This window comes from Peromyscus californicus, unplaced genomic scaffold (assembly GCF_007827085.1).
Source record: "Peromyscus californicus insignis strain IS unplaced genomic scaffold, ASM782708v3 Scaffold_9__1_contigs__length_137607984, whole genome shotgun sequence".
Lineage (NCBI taxonomy): Eukaryota > Metazoa > Chordata > Mammalia > Rodentia > Cricetidae > Peromyscus > Peromyscus californicus.
The window spans coordinates 32736616-32755393 of record NW_026294617.1 but is presented as its reverse complement, the minus strand read 5'-3'; the positions used below and the strand labels follow the sequence as shown (position 1 = coordinate 32755393).

The 18778-nt window shown below is 45.5% G+C and overlaps 1 protein-coding gene across 1 annotated transcript in view; it reads right to left on the bottom strand.

The window, feature by feature from the left end:
• Positions 1-1381: 1381 nt before the first annotated feature.
• The window catches only part of Lhfpl6 (LHFPL tetraspan subfamily member 6), a 201109-nt gene continuing 183712 nt past the window's right edge, over positions 1382-18778 (bottom strand). The window contains exon 4 of the mRNA XM_052731058.1: positions 1382-2517. Coding sequence (XP_052587018.1) covers positions 2399-2517 — 119 coding nt within the window. The 3' untranslated portion in view covers positions 1382-2398. The remainder of the gene's footprint in view (positions 2518-18778) is intronic.

Below are 18778 nucleotides of genomic sequence, written 5' to 3'. Positions count from 1 at the left end.
TACTGGACCACTGAGATAACAAGTCCCAGCACAATGTGTGAAATTCTTCTTTATTGTTAGGTTTATTTTGCTTACTAATATTATATTGTTATTATTGTGCATATGAGCGCAGGCATGCGTGTGCCATAGCATGCATGTAGAAGCCTGAGGACAACTTTTAGGAGCTGATTCTCTCTCGTGGCTTCTTGGGATCAAATCGCCAGGCTTGTGTGGTCACTGCTTTACCTGCTGGGCTGTTTCACGGGAGCACAATAAAGAAACTGCCAAGATGGATGCTCCATTAGGGGGAAGGTTTTTATTGTGGGTAAGACAGAAGATATCCAGAGGCATCTTGAAGAGTCTGGAGCAGAGAGAACAAGAAACAAACTGGTCATGGCCAGGGCTAGCGAAGTGGGGTGTGGAAAGGCCACATGGTTTATAAGGAGGGTGAGTAGCTGGGGTAGGGGGAAGGGCCAGGGAGCTGATGTGGACTTTGACATGCATAACGCTATTTAGGTTAAGTTGATAAATGTGTGTGGGCTACAGAAAATAGTTCCACGCACACATAGTAAGAACGTTCAATTTCTAAATATGATGTGTATGTAATTTTAAAACTGAATGGATTTTTCCCCCCTGAAAATCAAGCCAAGCTAAAGTTTATTCAGAGAGGAACATTTATTAAAGTGTAAGAGAAAAACCCTGGGGCAGGCAAGCTGTAAATCTCGGCAGCTGCCTGGAGGAGGGAAGCTGGAAAGTATGCTGTTTGAGTTAAGCCAGCATGGGGGTCAGCTAAATGGAAGATCAGTATCCCCATGGTGAGGGCGGCTTGTTAAGGCTATGCCACAATAACTAACACTTAATTTAGAATGCATCCATTATCTGGCATGCAACTTTTGCCCCTGAAGAGCTGCTTCTGTTAGAGAGACATTGATAGAGCTAAACTTTTCTCTTGAGTCAAGGCTTACTGCGGGGGGCCACTGTAGGGGACAGATGCTGCTCAAGTGGCCGACGTCCTCTGGTGAGGGTAGAGTGACCTGTGCTGGCACAGGAGTCCAGAAGACACACAGCACCCTGTGGAGAGTGGGAAGGCAGCACGTGACACACCACTTGTGATGGTCCATCTTGTGGTCCTCAGTCATGTTGGAACACTCTCTCTCTTCCCATAACATACATAACAGTCTCGAAACTCTCCTAAGAATCTGTCATGATTGAACTGAAAATTAGCTAAAGGTTTCCAAGAATCTAAGCTAAAAGTAGACATTTACCTTTCGTGTACTCTGTGCCCATAAGACCTTAGACAAAAACAATCAGATTAATGGGGCTGCCCACCATGGTAGACAGGCTTTATTTAAGAAATTTAGCAAATCTGGTAAGTGAATTAATGCGCGATGACTCAGTGAGCTATTGATCAAAGAGAATTTATTCACAGAGCTTTTCAAATACAAACAAAATAGTACTTTTTTCCCTTTACAAAATGAATATTGAAATAATTGTGGTATAGCACAGTAGAATAATGAATAAAAGAAAACAAGATCCAATAATTGGAGAAAGACTTCCCTTCACTCTCATATCTGCAACTGAATTCTCACCTATGGTGGACAAAAGCTGTCCCATTTCTTCACAAAGATATTACAGCAGAAACTACTCATATCACTACTGTGTGTCTCTGAATAACAATGAAATACAAAGGCTTCCCCCTAAAGATCTGCATAAACACTGAAGACACACTGCGGGCATAAAGCATTTATGCAGGATATCAAAAATACTGATAGAGTGGTTTATTCGTCCATGGACTAGGCTTAATGTATGGTTTTATAATGTGATGATACTGTACTGATGTATATTTAAAAAAAATCAGGAGCAACAGTACACAGCTGATCGCCTGTGCAGTGGTGTAATGAACGTGTGTGTGTGCATATGATGTGTGCGCATGTGTGTGACATGTGCGTATGTGTGCACATGCATATGTGCTTTCAGGCTCAGTCCTCATCTACAGGGAATGTCTGCAGGGTACATCTCCTGCCTCCTAAGATAATACTGTTTCTACTAGCCCTTTTGACTCCCCTAGTCCTCATCTTTTTGAAGGAGAACAAAATGAGATCCTCATTTGCATATATAGTTTGCTGTGTGTGTGTGTGTGATATACATTAACGATACTCTGTGGAATAGAAACATCCAATGTCCTGCAGTGTTGTTAGCCTTTGGTCCATTGTCCTCCATCGTCCCATATTCTCCATGCTTTCGACAACTCCCCCACCACCCTCCCTTCCTACAGAATGTTCCAGATTCAATCGAATTTCATTACATTAGCATTGTACTGGGTTCGAACCACTATTCCACCTTGTGAACGTAGCTGATGCTTTGGCCCCTTCAGTCCCCATGGTCCATCCTCTCCTCTGCTTCTCCCGGTGGCCTAGTCTCAGTAGGGGTAGTGCTTCTGCTTCTTGCCTGAGAAGCAGGCCAGCCACGTGCACAGCAGCATGGCAGCTGCTGCCCCGGCCCCGGTGCAGTAGTAGGCCCAGCCGATTTCACACTTGCCTAAGGACAGAGCAGAGAGAAAAGCAGACAAGGATGAACGAGAATGAACGAGGCTTGGAGGAGGCTTGGTTCTCTCTTCCAGTGTATGCACTTTGGATACCCACTAACAACATGGTGTCTTTTCTCACAGAGAACAATGACATGAGAATGAAGAGTGGGAGAATGGTTGTGTGTATTTTCCCAGGTCCCTCAGTCTGTGTCCCATGTCAGCTAGGAGGACAGAAGACTGTTCCTTTCCACACATGTCCACATGTAGCTGAAAGTTTTCCTGTACTCACCCGGCTCCCTTGTCCTCACAGTCCCGCAGCCACTCAGACCCAAGTAAACACACAGAGGCTTATATTAATTCAAACTGCTTGGCCATTAGCTCAGGCCTACCATTGACTATCTCTTACACTTAAACTCAGCCCATTTCTGTTAATCTATATGTTGTCACGTGTTCTGTGGCTTTACCTGTGTGCCATTACGTGCTGCTCCCTGAACGGCAGGCTGGCATTTTCTGACTCAGCCTTCTACTTCCCAGAATTCTCCTTGTCTGTTTATCCCACCTATACTTCCTACCTAGCTACTGGCCAATCAGTGTTTTATTTATCAACCAATCTGAGCAACACATTCACAGCATACAGAACATCCCACAGCATCCACACCCAGGACTGCAACAAAGGAGGCATGGCAATCACAAGGATGAGAGGTGATGTCATCTGTTCTGACCTTTAAGCCAGTCTTGCATGCATATTAAGATATAACAGGACAAAATACAGGAACAGTCCTCCTGAGGAGGGGACCCATTTGAAGGACAACACTGCAGTGGACACCGACACATATGGAATGTGTCAAATGACCTGCACTCTGTGGTCTAAACTGGAGAACGAGACTTCCAAGAAGGTCCTGGGGCCAAAACTCACTCACAATGCAAAGTCCATTTAAACAAGAACACCTTGACCAGGGTCCAAACAGGTCCTAACTGCCCAGAGTAATGACACACTTGAAACTCGAAAAGTTTTGATTTCTTTCCCATATGCCCACTGGATTGATTCTTCTAATAGTCCCGGGAGGTAGGATGTTGGTGACAAGGAGATTTAGTGAACTTGGTGGTATCCGTCAAGCTCATGCAATTATTTAGAAATGGAGGCATGGTTCAAAGCAGTATAACCACAAGACGTCTTTCATTCTAAATGGCCTATCTGGGTCGGTGGAGTGGGTCTCTATGTTCATGAACTTTGGGGAGCGGATCATTTGTAAAACGGTCTCAGTCTGTAGCCCAGACTGTCACTCAACTCACAGCCTTTCTATTTCAGTCTTCATGGTGCTGGGCTTAGAGGCACAAGTTGCCATGTCCGGCTATCTTGTTTTGTAGTGACATCCAAGTTACTCTTTCTGTATGCACAGCACCTGAGCCCTCTGTCTCTTGCATTGGTCATTGTCCTTTCTGCTCTTAGGTCTAGTTTTTCCTATTTAGAGCCCACATTTCCTTTCTGCATTTTTTTTTTTGGTGGTGGGGGAATGTGAAGTGGTAGGGATGGGCTTCAGAGCCTCGAGCATGCTGGACAAGTACTCTGCCACTGAGCTGCATGTCCACAATGCTAACCTTTTCCTCTGTTTTTATCATCTTCCAACAGTGGCCAGTTTCTTCCTCCCTTTTATTCTTGCTTACATAGTATGTTAGACACCGACACACTTGGATCTAACAGGGACTGAACACAACAACCACAGAGAAAACCACGTCCCTTTTTTCCAAATGTAGTCATTTTTGCTTTGTTCATTTGTAAGATGATGATGATGATGATGGTACCACAAATATAAAGACTGTTAGATTATCGGGTGCCCTGTGTCCAGACTGCAGGTAGAGGTAGAGTAATGAACAAAGGCAAACCCTACTTCTGGAAACTTCGATTCTAGAGAGAGACTGAATCTATTAGCCATGGAAAGTGCTAGGCTGGAAACAAAGACAGAGGCGGCATCCAGAGCAGCGCAGCTCCCTGGAGAGCTTGCACACCGGAGAAGCAGTCTAGGGTGTTACCGTGCACACAGATGACAAGCCACGCTAGTCCCCATCTCCAGTGCCGTCCTTGATTTCCCCCTTCTCCAATCAGCGATGACAGGAAATAGTACCACGTACTTACTATTTTTGCACAAAAGCATCACACATTCATTCTTCATGGGAATAAATACTAATATCTGATCATCAGAAGAACACAATACAGTGGGTACCTAGATACCATTCAGGCAGGAAACTGAGGTCAAGAAAGGCTGGATGAAGCTAGGCAGTGGTGGGGCACACCTTTAATCCCAGCACTCGGGAGGTAGAGGCAGGTGGATCTCTGTGAGTTGGAGGCTAGCCTGGGCTACAAAGTGAGTTCCAGAACAGGCTCCAAAGCTACACAGAGAAACCCTGTCTTGAAAAAAAAAACAAAAGAAAAAGAAAAGCTGGATGACACAGCAGCTCACCATGTGCCTCTGTGTGTACACATACTGCCCATTCTACATGGCCGAGGCACCCAGCCTTAGCTGCCAGCGTGCTTTCCTGACTCCTGTCCCCACTACAACATGACCAACAGTGAAACATTTGTCACTTTAAAAAAATCAAGTCCTTCTTATTTAAAATCCTCAAATTCTCCAAACTTGATCACCTTGCTGTGGCCGCCTTTCACTTTGTCTTCTGATTACCCTGGGTGGCTTTTTCTACAGCACTCTGGGCTTGGGGCGCTACACATACTCCTCCCTCCACCCCAAAATTCTATTTCCAGATTTTCAGGGAATTAGATCCTTCTGAAATGCTACCTCTTAAGAATCAGATCCTTCACCGCCTCCTCTGCCTCTGTTTCCTCCATAGCACTTTGTATGGCTTGCAAACACTGTGTGCGTGTACACCCGATTCAGTCTCTGTCCAGAACAGAAGTTGGAAGTTTCAAGACGCAGGGATGGTCTTTGTTCCCTCCTGTACCTCTGCCCACAATGCTTGACCCCTCACAGGCACTCAGAAAAATCACTGCCGAATGAGGAGCAAGTTGTAAAGAAATCAGAGAGGAAGGAAGCCAGGCAGCCAGGCTCCAGAAAAGAGAGAGTCTGGGACTTAAGAGTAACTGAAGTTCAGTGCCAAGACTGGACAAGAAAGGGAAGTTTTCCAATCCCAACATGCATTGCTGCCTCCCACAGGCTGTGCCCCTTTTCAAGGATAATAGATTCAAAAGGATTACATCTCCAGCTTGGGGCAGGTCCCCAGGCACAGTGACCTCCCTCAGTACTGGTCAACTGGATAAGTGTTTTTCAAGGGTGACAGAATCCCTGCTTCATGACCACATTTGCTGACAGCCACAGACTGTGAGTCTTGGGAACCATCGCCACTGTGAATTATTCGTTAGCCATATTAAATAAATCTAGGAGGGTGAATTAACAGGCAGCTAAGAGTAGCCAGTGGTTTAGAACCTTTCAAAGAGTCAGCAAAATGTGTGTTCTCTCTGTTCCACACAGGGCTCATAACATGGAAGGCAATCCATCGCTCATTATTAACAGATATTGACCTACGCACAGCTCTATGACCTAATGAGGAAGGCAGAGTATATTAATTATTGGACACGTTCTCAAGAAAGAGGAGCTGTCCTGGATAATTACTTGAGAATGTACATGTCGCTGTAGCTGCATCTATTAAAGATGATAAGAGGAGCTACAGAGGGGGCCGGCTATCACAGAACCAAGGGGAGAGGGGTATCACCCTAATTGTTTCCTGCAGAGGAGTCAGGAAGTTTCAAGTCCAGGAGCCTTGAACTGGTGGGGACCTGCAGCTGATGACATTGTGCTCCACCCAGTCCTCTGGGCCTCTTTGCTGGCTCTGGGCACTAGTCACAGCTTCTATTTGTATTTGCCCTCTAACAGCGGACACCACAGCTCTCCTCCCTCCCAAAGTCCATGAGAGATTAGAGACAACTTCCCTCCACCCCGATGGCTGTCGTTCCTTCTGGCATGGCTCTGGTTGGTGGGAGACTTAGGACTGGGCCATTGTCATCACTGGTGGCTTCTTACCCCTACCTGGACATATTCCACAGCATAAGGAAACTTCCAGAGCATCTGAGAGCTCAGGCTGATCCTTCCATCAAACTATCCCCCTGGTAGGTGTTTATGTCTTGAGGTTTTCCTTCTTTGCTTCCGGGTTTCTCCTTGGTAGGTTTCATGTGCATACATGTGTGTTTGTGTGTATTGGTACAGGCATATGCATGTGCCCATGGTAGCCAGAGGTCAGCCTTAATAGTCATTTTCTCAGGAGTTGTCTACCTTGTTGGTTAAGGCAGGTTCTCTCACTTGCCTGGAGCTCACAAGTAGGTGAGGTAGATCGGTCAGCCAGCCCCAGGGAATCTGTGTGGTTCCACCCGGGCAGGCCCTTCGCATGGCTTCTGGTCCTCATGCTTGCACTGGGAGCACTACTGACTGGGCGAGCCATCTTCCCTGCCTGGCTTGGCACATTTCCTTGAATATGAATTTTCGTCTAAAAGTCTGCTCTGATGAACTAGATGCCAGACAGTTGAGATGAACCAGGCTCTCCTCACCTGACTTCGTCAGAAAGCCTGTGAAATGTCACCAATGTCATGTCACTTACCATGCACCCACTCACATCCAGCCACCTCTGGAAGACGAAGGAGAGAGGACAGAAAGAGATGGGGGGTGGGGGGAGCACAACATCTGTCTCACACTAGTGCTGTATTACCACCTTCCTGGGGCCAACCTCATTCATTGTTTTGGCCTGTGTGTATACTTGTAACTTCCCATTGCTGTGTATTAAAACACACAGTCAACCCAGGAGACCAGCTGGATGAATGCTGAGTGGACACTAAACAAAGGTTCTCAAAATGTTTGAGGACGTAAGAAAATACGTCCCCTGACTAACCACAGACCATTCGAGTTTTGTGATTAAAATTCAGCGACTGGTTAAGAGCCAATAGGAGCAACTTAGATTTAGTTTGCTTTAAAAGAAACATCTCATCATGTCAGACACAAAGAACTCCATTTACTAACTCACAAAATCCCATCAAATTATCCTCAGATACACACATATGTGCACATGCAAACACATGCACGTGTTTGTGACTACTATATGGACGCATGTCTGCACATATATATATATGAATGTGTATGTTCTTACATACATTTTGAGAAGCAAAAGATAGCCCAGATCAGCCTGGTAAGAATAAGGACTTGAGCACATCTGAAAATTTGCTAACTGGTCAATGCCTTATTCATTTTTTTAAAGACTTTGTGTGTATGTGTGTGTGTGTGTGTGTGTGTGTGTGTGTGTGTGTGTGTGTGTGTGTGTGTGCAGTGCTGAGGAGGCCAGAAAAGGGTGCTGGATGTCCGGAACTAGAGTTACAGACAGTTGTGAGCTGCAAGCGCTCTTGACTACAGAACAGTTTCTCCAGCCCCAGCTGGGGTTCTTGACCCCCATCCTCTGTTATGCCCTGTTTCTCTCTGCTCTCCCTTTCTTTCTTTCTTTGTGTTTCTGCCCTTTTTTTTTCTTTCATCAGCTCATTCATTGATCCAACCAATATTTATTGATTGATGACTGTTTCAAGTTGGGTGCTGAGGACTGGGTTGATTAAGATGAATACAACCTCTGCTTTCAGAGGAGTGATTGCCTAGTCAAGATGTCCTGGTAACTGTGATAGGCGCTCTGAAAAACACCCCAGGATGCTGAGACAGCGAATCTGGAGAGAACTCCAGAGTGTAGCCAGTGAGCTGAAGGAATGAACGGCTTAATTCAGACGTGACACTGAGGCAGAGTCCTGGCCAATGAGGGAGGGCACACCAAGCATAGATGTGGGAGGCCGAGGAAAGTATTTGGATGAAGGAGTTTGCCACAGAGAACTGGGGATGGAGTTAGGGCTTGCAAACACATCGCTCAGCAGGAGGTATGGGTACCACTGGATTGCACTGCCAGGGATGAGGGATGCTTCTCAGTTTGAGAGCTCGACGCTCAGAGAGCTCTCCTCTGAATTTTGACTTGTGCCAGGAGATAGACACATTAGATATTCTACATTCACCAATAACCCTGATCCAATTATCTTTTGAAACTGTTTAGGAGCTGGTCTAATGTGTCCCTACCTGGTCTCCTGAAGCCTGCTTTTTTATATTGTTTTAGAATGTGCCTCATGTAAGAAATATGCCAGCCCACCAAAGTAGCCTCAAAAGTATACAAAAGTGCACACAGGTATGCATGCATACACACATGCACCCACAAATCCACACACATATGTAAACATGCACATCCCTTCGGAGAAGCAAAAACAGTCCAGACCAGCCTGAGGTATCAAGACTTAGGCCGATCTAGGAGACTGAGTCACTGGCTTCCTCAGGAGTCCTCAGTTCTTGATCCTTTCTCATGCTGTCAAACTAGATAGGAGAGGGATTTTTGTTGTTGCTGTTTCCTCATGAAAAGATGAATGCAAAGGGAACTATCAGAGCTGTGGGATTGCATCCGCTGCCTACAGACTTGACAATAAAGACAGATCTCTTCAAAGGAAAAGGAAAGGAGAATCTACTCTGGACATGATTTCCTACCTGGAACACAACACTCTATACTAGAAACACAGAAATTGACACCGTGTTTTACAGTTGCAGAAGAAAATATGTCTTCCAGGATACATTCGGCCATTAGCGAAGAGGAGGTCTGTAAATTCCTATGTTTTAAATTGCAAGATATGCTATGAGTTATAACAGAACTAAATTAAACCAGGAAATAGGGGCCATTCTCTCTTGGCCTCTCCCTCCCCATGTCAGGGCAATAAATGCTTGTTGGTATAATGCAAACAGAAAGCATTTTACCAGAGGGCAAGTTTGGTCTGTGATCTTTCAGGAAATTAGAGAGGCAAATCTGTTTAAACTTTCCCTTTTGCTCTCTGTGATGCTTCATCAAACAGGACTCCAAGCCTGCCTGCTTGGCAAATTGCTGCTTTCAACAATGGAGAATACTATTCTTGACAGATAAAATAGAGGTTAATGGGACAGAAAGCGCACCACCGCCACCTGCCAAGTCCACAGACAAAGGCTCCCTGGCTGCATTCCAGGGCAGCTCCAGTGGGGGGGACGGGGTGAAGTGAGGTGTGGCTGCCTTTGGAGGGTGATTCAATTTAGTTTTATTGTGCAGCTTTTGGAAGTAATAAGACAAGGGAAGAAAGAAATGGATCCAGGACCAGATTCAATGCCCTGGACTTGCCATGATCGGCTCATCCTCGACCTTGTAATAGAACCTCCACCCTTTCATTAATTAGTTCAACTCGTGTTCCATACTCCAGATGTGATTGCATTAGCCTGTTTCTTTCTGTATTCTGGTGCTCGATACAATGCCTGGACCCCCAGAGGCAATCGATACCCACTTGTGCCAGGAATGGATATCAGACACCATGCCAGGGCTGCAAAGAGAAATTCAACATTTCTAATTGTATAATAGCTGTCAGCAGAAGATTGCCAGCCAGGGGCTAAATGGGGAGGGGCCCTTCATTGACTTGTTTTTAATACAAGATATTTTTAGGAAATTAGAGATGCAAATCCATGTGTACTTCCTCAACATGACTCTCACCTCTCAGAAGATAACTAGTTCCCTGCAGGGAGGAGCAACTTGCCCCATATCTCTAGTAACTGTCAAACTTGATCATGAACTTGGGTTGAATTAACCACAGAACTTTCTCTTGTGCCCAGATATTGTATCAGGAAGGTCTAGGCTGATTCTACTTTTCTTGTGAGAGGCGGCTGTTTTCTTGGAACTCATGTGCCAGAGGGAAAATGTCACCTTTTCCTCTCACCCCTTGATTTTTCCCAGTCTTTTTTAGAAGATTCTCCCTGTCCTCTTTGACTGCTTCTAGTTATATGAAGGATCTGCATTTAGAAGATTTAGCCAGTCACACCACACTGGGTATTCTCTTGGCAACCCAATGTAGTGAGGTGCCAGTCTAGCTTTTCTTGGGGAGACATCAGCAAATATCTCTTCACCCCAAGTAAAGCATGAATGACAGACCTCATCCAAGTCTAGTTGGGGAGCCAACAGGTTTAATTGGGCTTATTTGCAGGAGCATGGGTGAGGGATTACAGGATCACGAGCAATCCCCCAAAAGTCCCACCGTAGCGTGGGTGACCTCCTGAGATCATTATAGACCGTGCTTCTTCCTTCCCCTTCAGTTAATCTCCATCTCTGAGAACCACCACGTGAACTCAAGAATAGAAGGACGCACTATAGAAGCCACAGCTGTGGAAAAGATCCACCAAGTAGATTCACACTTGTAGAGCCCTGACGGAATGTTGCATGAACATTATCTTGAGCTATCTTTAGCCCCCTCAACAACCATTCATTGTCAGCCTCAATCCTTGGGAAGATCTGTTGCACGAATCCTAATGGTCTTATAATAAAAACCTGGAGCCAGATATTGGAGCAAATGCTGAAAGATCAGAGGAAACAAGCCACAGCCACTTCTCACCTCGTCAACTCCTCAGCCGATCCTGTCTCCATGAATGCTCAGACTGAATGCCTCTGAGTCCTCAGCCGAAAGGCTCTCTAGTTCCTGTCTCCTCAAGCCTTATGTGCCTTTCTCCACCCAGCCATTTCACTTCCTATCTCAACCTTCCTAGTGCTGGGATTAATGGCGAGTGTGCTTCCCAAATACTGGGGTTATGGGGTTAAAGGTGTGCCACTACTGCCTGGTTCTGTTTCTCTCCTAGACTGGATCAATCTCATGTAGCCCAGTTTGGCCTTGAACTCACAGAGATCCAGACAGATCTCTGCCTCCCGAGTGCCAGGGTTAAAGCACTGCCTGACCTTTGTGTTTAATCTAGTGGCTGGCTCTATTCTCTGATCTTCAGGCAAATTTTATTAGAGTACAACAAAATATCACCACAATGATATACTGAAACATTGCATTAGAGACCACAAGCTTTCACCAACCCGAAAGCGAAAAATGTGATCAGATAGTATCTGAGGCCTGTGGCGGAGTCCGCTCTGCTTCCCTGTGTGTCCACCAAGTATTTGAAACTTCCTTTTTTCCTGTAAGTAACAACTTCAGAAAATGGTTACCAGGTTGGAGTATGGTATTTGACTTGAGTTAACCTGAATCCTGGTTTCTAGGACATGGACACTCGTAGACAGCTCCAGAATAAAATCTCCTTTATTCCCTTAGTGGTGGGAGCTGGGGCAGGATTACACACAGCTAGAGGGCACATGGGCACGGGTGACAGGACTCTCAGAGGAGGGTCGAATGGTCTTTCTCATGCCCTCCTTCTCTGAAGGACTGTCAGCATGGCCCTGAGCTGCTGGGAGTCTTTAGTAATAGCAGCAGCTCTGGGTTAAGATGGCGATGCTGTGTGATACTGTGTGATACTCAAGAATAATACTCCACAATAGCAGGCCAGGTCTAAAGTACACTTGCTTGTCGAATTCAGATAACTAACATTTCTTGCATGAAAATCTAGCACTCGACATGCTCCAAACTCATTGCTTTTAGTCCATTCTGACTCTGATCCCTATTTGACGAAGGTCGCAAGGAGTGTCCCAGTTCCATACTAGGGCTGCCACCTGCTATGGCTGCAACCACCAGACTATCCTAACTCCTACCTTGGACCCAGTGCAGGGCTCTCAAGTCCAGCAGGCTTTGTTAGACACAGAACAAACCAGAAAAACTTAGGTCACCTTTGTCCCTGAACGACCTGTCATCGGGCACCATTTGCTTAATTTTGTGTCCCCCCCCCCCCCCCCCCCATATACATTACTGCTAGTGAAAGGTTCGGTCTACAGGGTGGCACTGTGGAGGGCATGGGTTCTTGTGGGAGGTCTTTAGGTTATTGGAGGCCCCAGAAGGGGACAAGGTGGCCAGTCACTTGCTCTATGTTCTGATTTAAGATGTGATTATTCTGTACACATACTCTCTTTAAACCAGCAGGGTCACCCAGTCTTGAACTTCCAAAGCTGTGAACTACATAAATCTTTTTTTTCCTTTTTTGTATAAAGTTGTTGTACTCATGAAAACTTGACTGACATGCTGTAGACTCTCCATCTTGCACCCTTGTTATGCCGTCTTGTGCTCTGCAGTAGGAACACAGTCTCCATGGCATCTTTGCTACGTTCTCTTTCTTCATAGTGTCACTGCTGACCGCCCAGCACACCTTGTCACAAATGCCCAAGTCAGGATTTAAGGAGGTGACAGGTTTCAAAGCACAGTAACTTTTCACTGTGGCATTTTGAACGTTAGCATACTAATGTATAAATGTAAAGTGTGGATAGAGAAAAAGCAGGCATGTTTGACCTTATCCTTTTTGCTGTGCAAGAACAAAGGCAAGAAAGCTAAGGATCAATGGGGAGAGGGAAAAAATTCTATAGACTTAAATACCACAGAAAGACAGGTCTCTTTCCCCTTGAGTAAAGTCCTTCACACAGCTTGATAATGAGACTTTTTTTTAAAGGTATGTTAAGACAAAGGACCAAAAGGGTATGTCTATTGTCTATAGAATAATTTCAAAATCAAAATTAAGCAAATTTCAGTAAGAAAGTGAGCTATAGAAGCATATATACACACATATATACACAAAAATGGGGGTATGCTTGCAAGTCTGTAGAGAAAAATTAATAAATAACATGGCTGGGGGGATCGTTCAATCAGTAAAGTGCCTGCCACACAAATACCAGACCTGAGTTCAGCTCCCCAGGACAAACATGAAGTCAGAGTAAAGCACTCCGTTTGTAACCTCAGGTTTGGAGTCAGAGTGGGGGAGTGTAGACCAGCAGATCAGTGGGGCTCACTGCCCAGCCAGGCTAGCCAAATCTAGCTCTAGGGTCAGGGAGAAACCCTTCTCCCCAAATAAGTGGAGAGTTATCTAGGAAGATACCTGAAATCAATCAATCAATCAATCTCTCTCTCTCTCTCTCTCTCTCTCTCTCTCTCTCTCTCTCTCTCTCTCTCTCTCTCTCTCTCACATGCACGCGCGCGCGCACACACACACAAATAAACATGAATGGCATGCAAAATGGAAAACGGGTATAATGACCACTTCCTCTCCCAAGTGGAGGGTCAAATCCAAGGACTTGTGTTGTACCTGTGACTCAAATACTCAACTATTAAGAACAGCTATAGCTTACTGATCCTTTTTATTCTGAAAATATCTGAATCAAAAGATCGATCTTCCCTTACATTCCACTCGCAAGTGTGGCTCTGTAGGAGAGTGGCCATGGGGCAGCTCTGCAGTCCAGGCATTGTGACTGCATCCTGTCTAAAGGAGCCACAGCCAAATGAGCACACTACAAATTACCATAGTCAACTAACTACAAATTAAGTGACTTATGTTTAAGAAGATATCCTAGCCTTAGTCTGGTAATCTGGTTGCAAAGTGACAGGTAAATTAGACCTGTGTACAGGCTCTCAGTGTCCAGTAGGAGGGAACAGAGCGCCAATCCAGACTCCTGGGAGGAGCCACAGAGTGTGCCAGGGCAGCCCTCGGGGGCACAGGTGCCCCATTTTGCTCAACAAATGCCTCCAGTCTGGCAGGATGAAGTAGGTTTATACTCCGTGTGGGAAACAATGCTTTCTGTAGAAAGGAGTTTTTCTAGCTGATATATTTGAAAGACAAGGAACCTTTGAGTCCCACAGAGAATGACTACAGGGCTTTTATGTGCGACCAAAGTGAACCCCAGGCAGTGAGTGCAAACGCTTCAGGCAAGACAGGAAGGCAGGAGGGATGAGGGTGGGTGTTGTGAAGGTATTGAATGTGAACACAACAGAGTTGCCTTTAAATTCAAGACTTGCCCAGCACCAGGGCACCCTTCCTCTGTTTTTGTGACCTTTGTCTTCTCTCACTTCTGCTACTGAGTGAGTGTGTCACAGGGTCATAGACTTTAGCACTAGAGGGGTTTCTGAAAAAGGACAGCACAGGTCAAGATTGGCAATGTTATCCTGAAAAGGGTCAGGCTGTAAATATTTTAGTTCAAAAGCAATCACAGATATCAAATATGCCAGTGAGCATCGCTGCCTGCTCATAAAAATCTAATTCACAGAAATACGCAGAGCAGATTTGACCTGTAGCTTGGCAGCCCTGGATCTAGGCCATCTCCTGGGTTTTATACATGAGGAGAGTTGTCCAGGACACTGGTGACTTCCCCAGATCTCTCAGAAGTGTTCTCCTCAGCATGTCACTGGTCTTCTGGGTTTGCTTATGATATATAATGTCCTGCTTCCCAAACTAAAGCAGGCTAGTGTCACCGCTGATCACAGCCCAACATTTAATCTTGACTATTTAGCTATAAATTACATGCGATCTGTAAAGACCTGCTGTATCAGTTACTGCTTCTCTTGTCTATAACAAACTACCAGGCTGAGGCAATGGAAGGGAGGGAGGACTCATTTGGGTTCCTGGTTCCGGAGCTTTCAGTCCACTGGGTAGGGGAGGTGTGGCTGAGCAGTTCCTTGGCACACTGAGCCTATGGCAGAGCCCCAGGGGCCAGAGGGAAGGTGAGAAAGCTAAACTAGAACCATGGTGGGGCTGAACCTTCAGAGGCCTGCCTTTAGCAACCTATCCATGCCAGCCAGCCAGGCCCCACCTCCTAAAGGTCTCTTAACCTCTCAAAGCAGCACATAGTCTAAGAACGATGTATTCCAACACATGAGCATGTGGGTAGACATTTAACAGAACCATAACAGCTGCCTTCATTAAAAAAATATTATTTTGTGTGTGGTGGTTTGCCTGCATGTACATATGTGCATCACATGTATGTGATGACTACCAAGGCCAAAAGAGGGCATTGGTTCCCTGGAACTGGAGTTACAGATGGCTATGAGCCTCCACATGGGTGCTGAGAACTGAACCTGGGTCCTCTGCAAGAGCAGTAGGTGTTCTTAACCACTGAACCATCTTTTCAGTCCTGGATACCTTCGCTCTTTAATTTCACATGCTCAAAGCAAATGCATATAAAGTTGTATGGGAAAAATAAGTCAGCATCTTGTTTCGTCATCAAACTAGGACATCTGGACACAACGTCAGGCCTTGGTATCTACTAGTTTTTAAAACACAGATTTGACTGAGCTGAAAATCAAGGTACTCTTCCCCTGCAATGTGGTGTCTTCAATGAATGAACATGTGTACACATCATTCCTGGTCCTCATTCTCCCCAGAGTGTACTAGCACATCTATTTATGTTGGAGTAGGCATTACAAGTCATCTGGAGACGAAATAAAACATACAGGAAAATATAGGGAGGCTATGTGAAAAGACTACACTATCTCCAATAAGGAACTTGACATTCTTTGAGATTGGTGTCTGCAAGGGGTCCTGGAGTCATTCCCCTTTGAATGCTAAAGATGACTGTGTGTCATGTCACATGGCTCATAGGCTTATGTGGTGGTTTGAAAGAAAATGGTCCCCAAAGGGAGTGACACTATTAGGAGGTGTGGCCTTGTTGGAGGAAGTGTGCCACTGTGGAAGCAGGCTTTGAGGTGTCATATATGCTCAAGACACTGCCCAATGTCAGACCATTTCCTGTTGCCTGTGAGTCAAGATGTCAGAACTCTCAGCTCCTTTCATAGTACCATGTCTGCCTACATGATGCCTTGCTTCCCACTGTGATGATAATAGACTAAACCTCTAAACGCCAAATGAGCCATCGGAAATCAAATGTTTTCCTTTATAGGAGTTGTATTGGTCATGGTGTTTCTTCACAGCAATAGAAGCCCTAACTAAGACAGCTTACTTACAGATTAATGGGTGGGTGGGGGTTATAGGTAGGAGTGTGGGTGGTCTTAAAGGAGCCACGCTGGAAGGTCTGCACGCAGCATTAGACACTAGCTCCTTCTTAGCTAAGTGAATAAAAATTCCTGGGAAAAAGCTGTTTCTGCAAAGACATTGACTCACTAATTAGAACTGTAGTGGTGTGGAAAGGTTGGAATGTTGCAGGACCAGAGGCTAATTACTTATCTCAGGCTACCTTTAGCCCCCTGACTAGCCATTCCTGGTCTATATCTGTGTTGGAACTAACATCCATTGACTAATAGACAAAACCCTTTTGGAATCTACTAACTTAGCTGATGAGTAACTTCCACCATCCCAAAAGCCAAGAATGTCATCAGAGAACATCTGAGGTCTATAAGAGAGCTTCCACCATCTTGCTTTAACCGCCTCTCTGAGGTACCCATTACTGTATTTTAAAATGACTTTATTGATAATTGCCTTATTTATAAAACTGCCTTTCTGTGTTCTACAGCTATAAAGTTTCATGAAACTGCTTCCATGTGGGAGTGTTGAACCTGGAGTGACCTAGGCCTCGGTCACTCAAATTTGGCTCTAGAATCAACTCTTTCCCATTCCCTATAACCTGAGAGCCATGTGTTTCTGTTGACAGCTGCACAGTTGGATCCCCCTCCAGGGACTTCTCAGCTAATATACTTCTAGCCCCTCCCCGAGACCACATGCACTTAGGAAAGAACTACATACATGTGGTTTGGAGGAGCGGCTTGACACTCTGGTGACTGTGTTATGACCATCATCACCCCTTCTAGGAGGCAACATCAACAGTCAACATGCCCCACTGTGGTGATCTTCTGTGACCTGCCATGGCTGAATTCATGAAAACCATGGCAGTTTGGCTCAGGAGATGGTCGTGTGCAACAAGAAGGAAACCTTGAGTGGAAGGAAGATCTTGATAGAACCAAAGGAGCAGAGAAGACTGTCAGAATGGGTCTAGGAACCACGTGACCAGGTGATGATGTGGGCGTGGCTGCATAGGACAGTGCTACTCAATTCATCGAACATCTCTGACTCTAAAGGTTTCCTCTTTCACATTACAACACACCTATTTGTTTTTCTTTGGTGTCAGATTGATCCAGGGTCCATCCTTCCACACTTTACATGGAACACGGGTTCTGCATCACTCCATCCTGTTATACCAGTAAGACACACATAACCACCAGAGAGAAGTTAAAGATGCGTTATCCACCCAACATTCTCTCAGTATGCATGCCAAAGAACCCCAAACACCCAGGGTTCCTTTAAAAATACAGTGAAATTAGGAGTGCAATGGCTCCCACAATTCCCTGTGGCCCATCAGACGCATCTACTGATATACATCTTTGCACTATTCTTGTGAAAAGCAGTTTCCCCTTTTTCATATCAGTTAGCTGAGAATCCACCAACACAGGCACTAACCTTACCCCTTAACACTGAAGCCAGTCTAAAAGCTTTACTGGAGACATCTGCTGCTTGGATGCCACTGTTATGTGCACAGAGGTGGCCTTTGTGTTCACACCGTGAACTGACACAGAGACTCATTTCCACATGGGATGGTAAACCAACCTCAAGGCTTCTTCATTCAGTTTACTGACACAAAGACCACGCAGATCACCCTTTAGTTTCTATCTGGGGCTGCTTTACATGAAGGTGAAGCCTTCTTGGGAAACTTGGCTCTTTGATTTCTGGATGGCCCTAAAGAAGGAGTCAAAACCCCGAGTCTGTCTTCCGGTGTTGTTGCTCGGTGAGGTCCAGGGCAGTTTTGCCACATACCACTATGAAGAGAGGCAGCATTCAACTGTGATGTCATTAGTCTCCCACCCCGTCTGTCACTGTCACATTGCCATTGAACACCGAGCAGAGTCCACACGATCTGTAGGCACTGAGCTAAGTGGAGCTTTGTGGCCGCAGGCAGGACTTGAATGCTGGCGAGCTGGCCCGGTCTAGGAGTTTTTCCTCGACAGTCTCACTATGCTTGGAAGGCAAATCAAAGGAATATAGTAAACCAAATTCAGTCAGGCCCAAGCTCGCAATTCCTTCTGGTAAATTCCAATACCCACTGTAAAATTATGACACATGGTGAGTGGTTAGACACTCTTTTTCGAGGACCTCACTTCCGAGATACGAATAAAAGCAAGCCTCAGACCAAATACTGCTGCACACATACTTATTTAACAAATGGTCATCAGAAGGCAGGTGCAAAACAACTCAAGGCATGGTGGCATGTGTCTGCAATACCAGGTTCTGGAAGGCAGAAAGATTCCAAGTTCAAAGCCAGCCTGAGCTACACAGAGAGACAGTGAATCAAAACACACTGAGGCAAACAAAACATACACAAGTGGCTTGTCGAACTGTTCAAGACTGCTCTTTGTGTGCGTCCGGACCACCAATGTGCATGAAAGAACCACTACAGGCAGATGCTGCGGGGTCAAGCAGGGCTATGAAGTTCCCCTCGGCAACTCACACTCATACACCCTTCAAGCTGAATGAAGACTAAAACAGACCCTTTAAGAATGACCAAGTG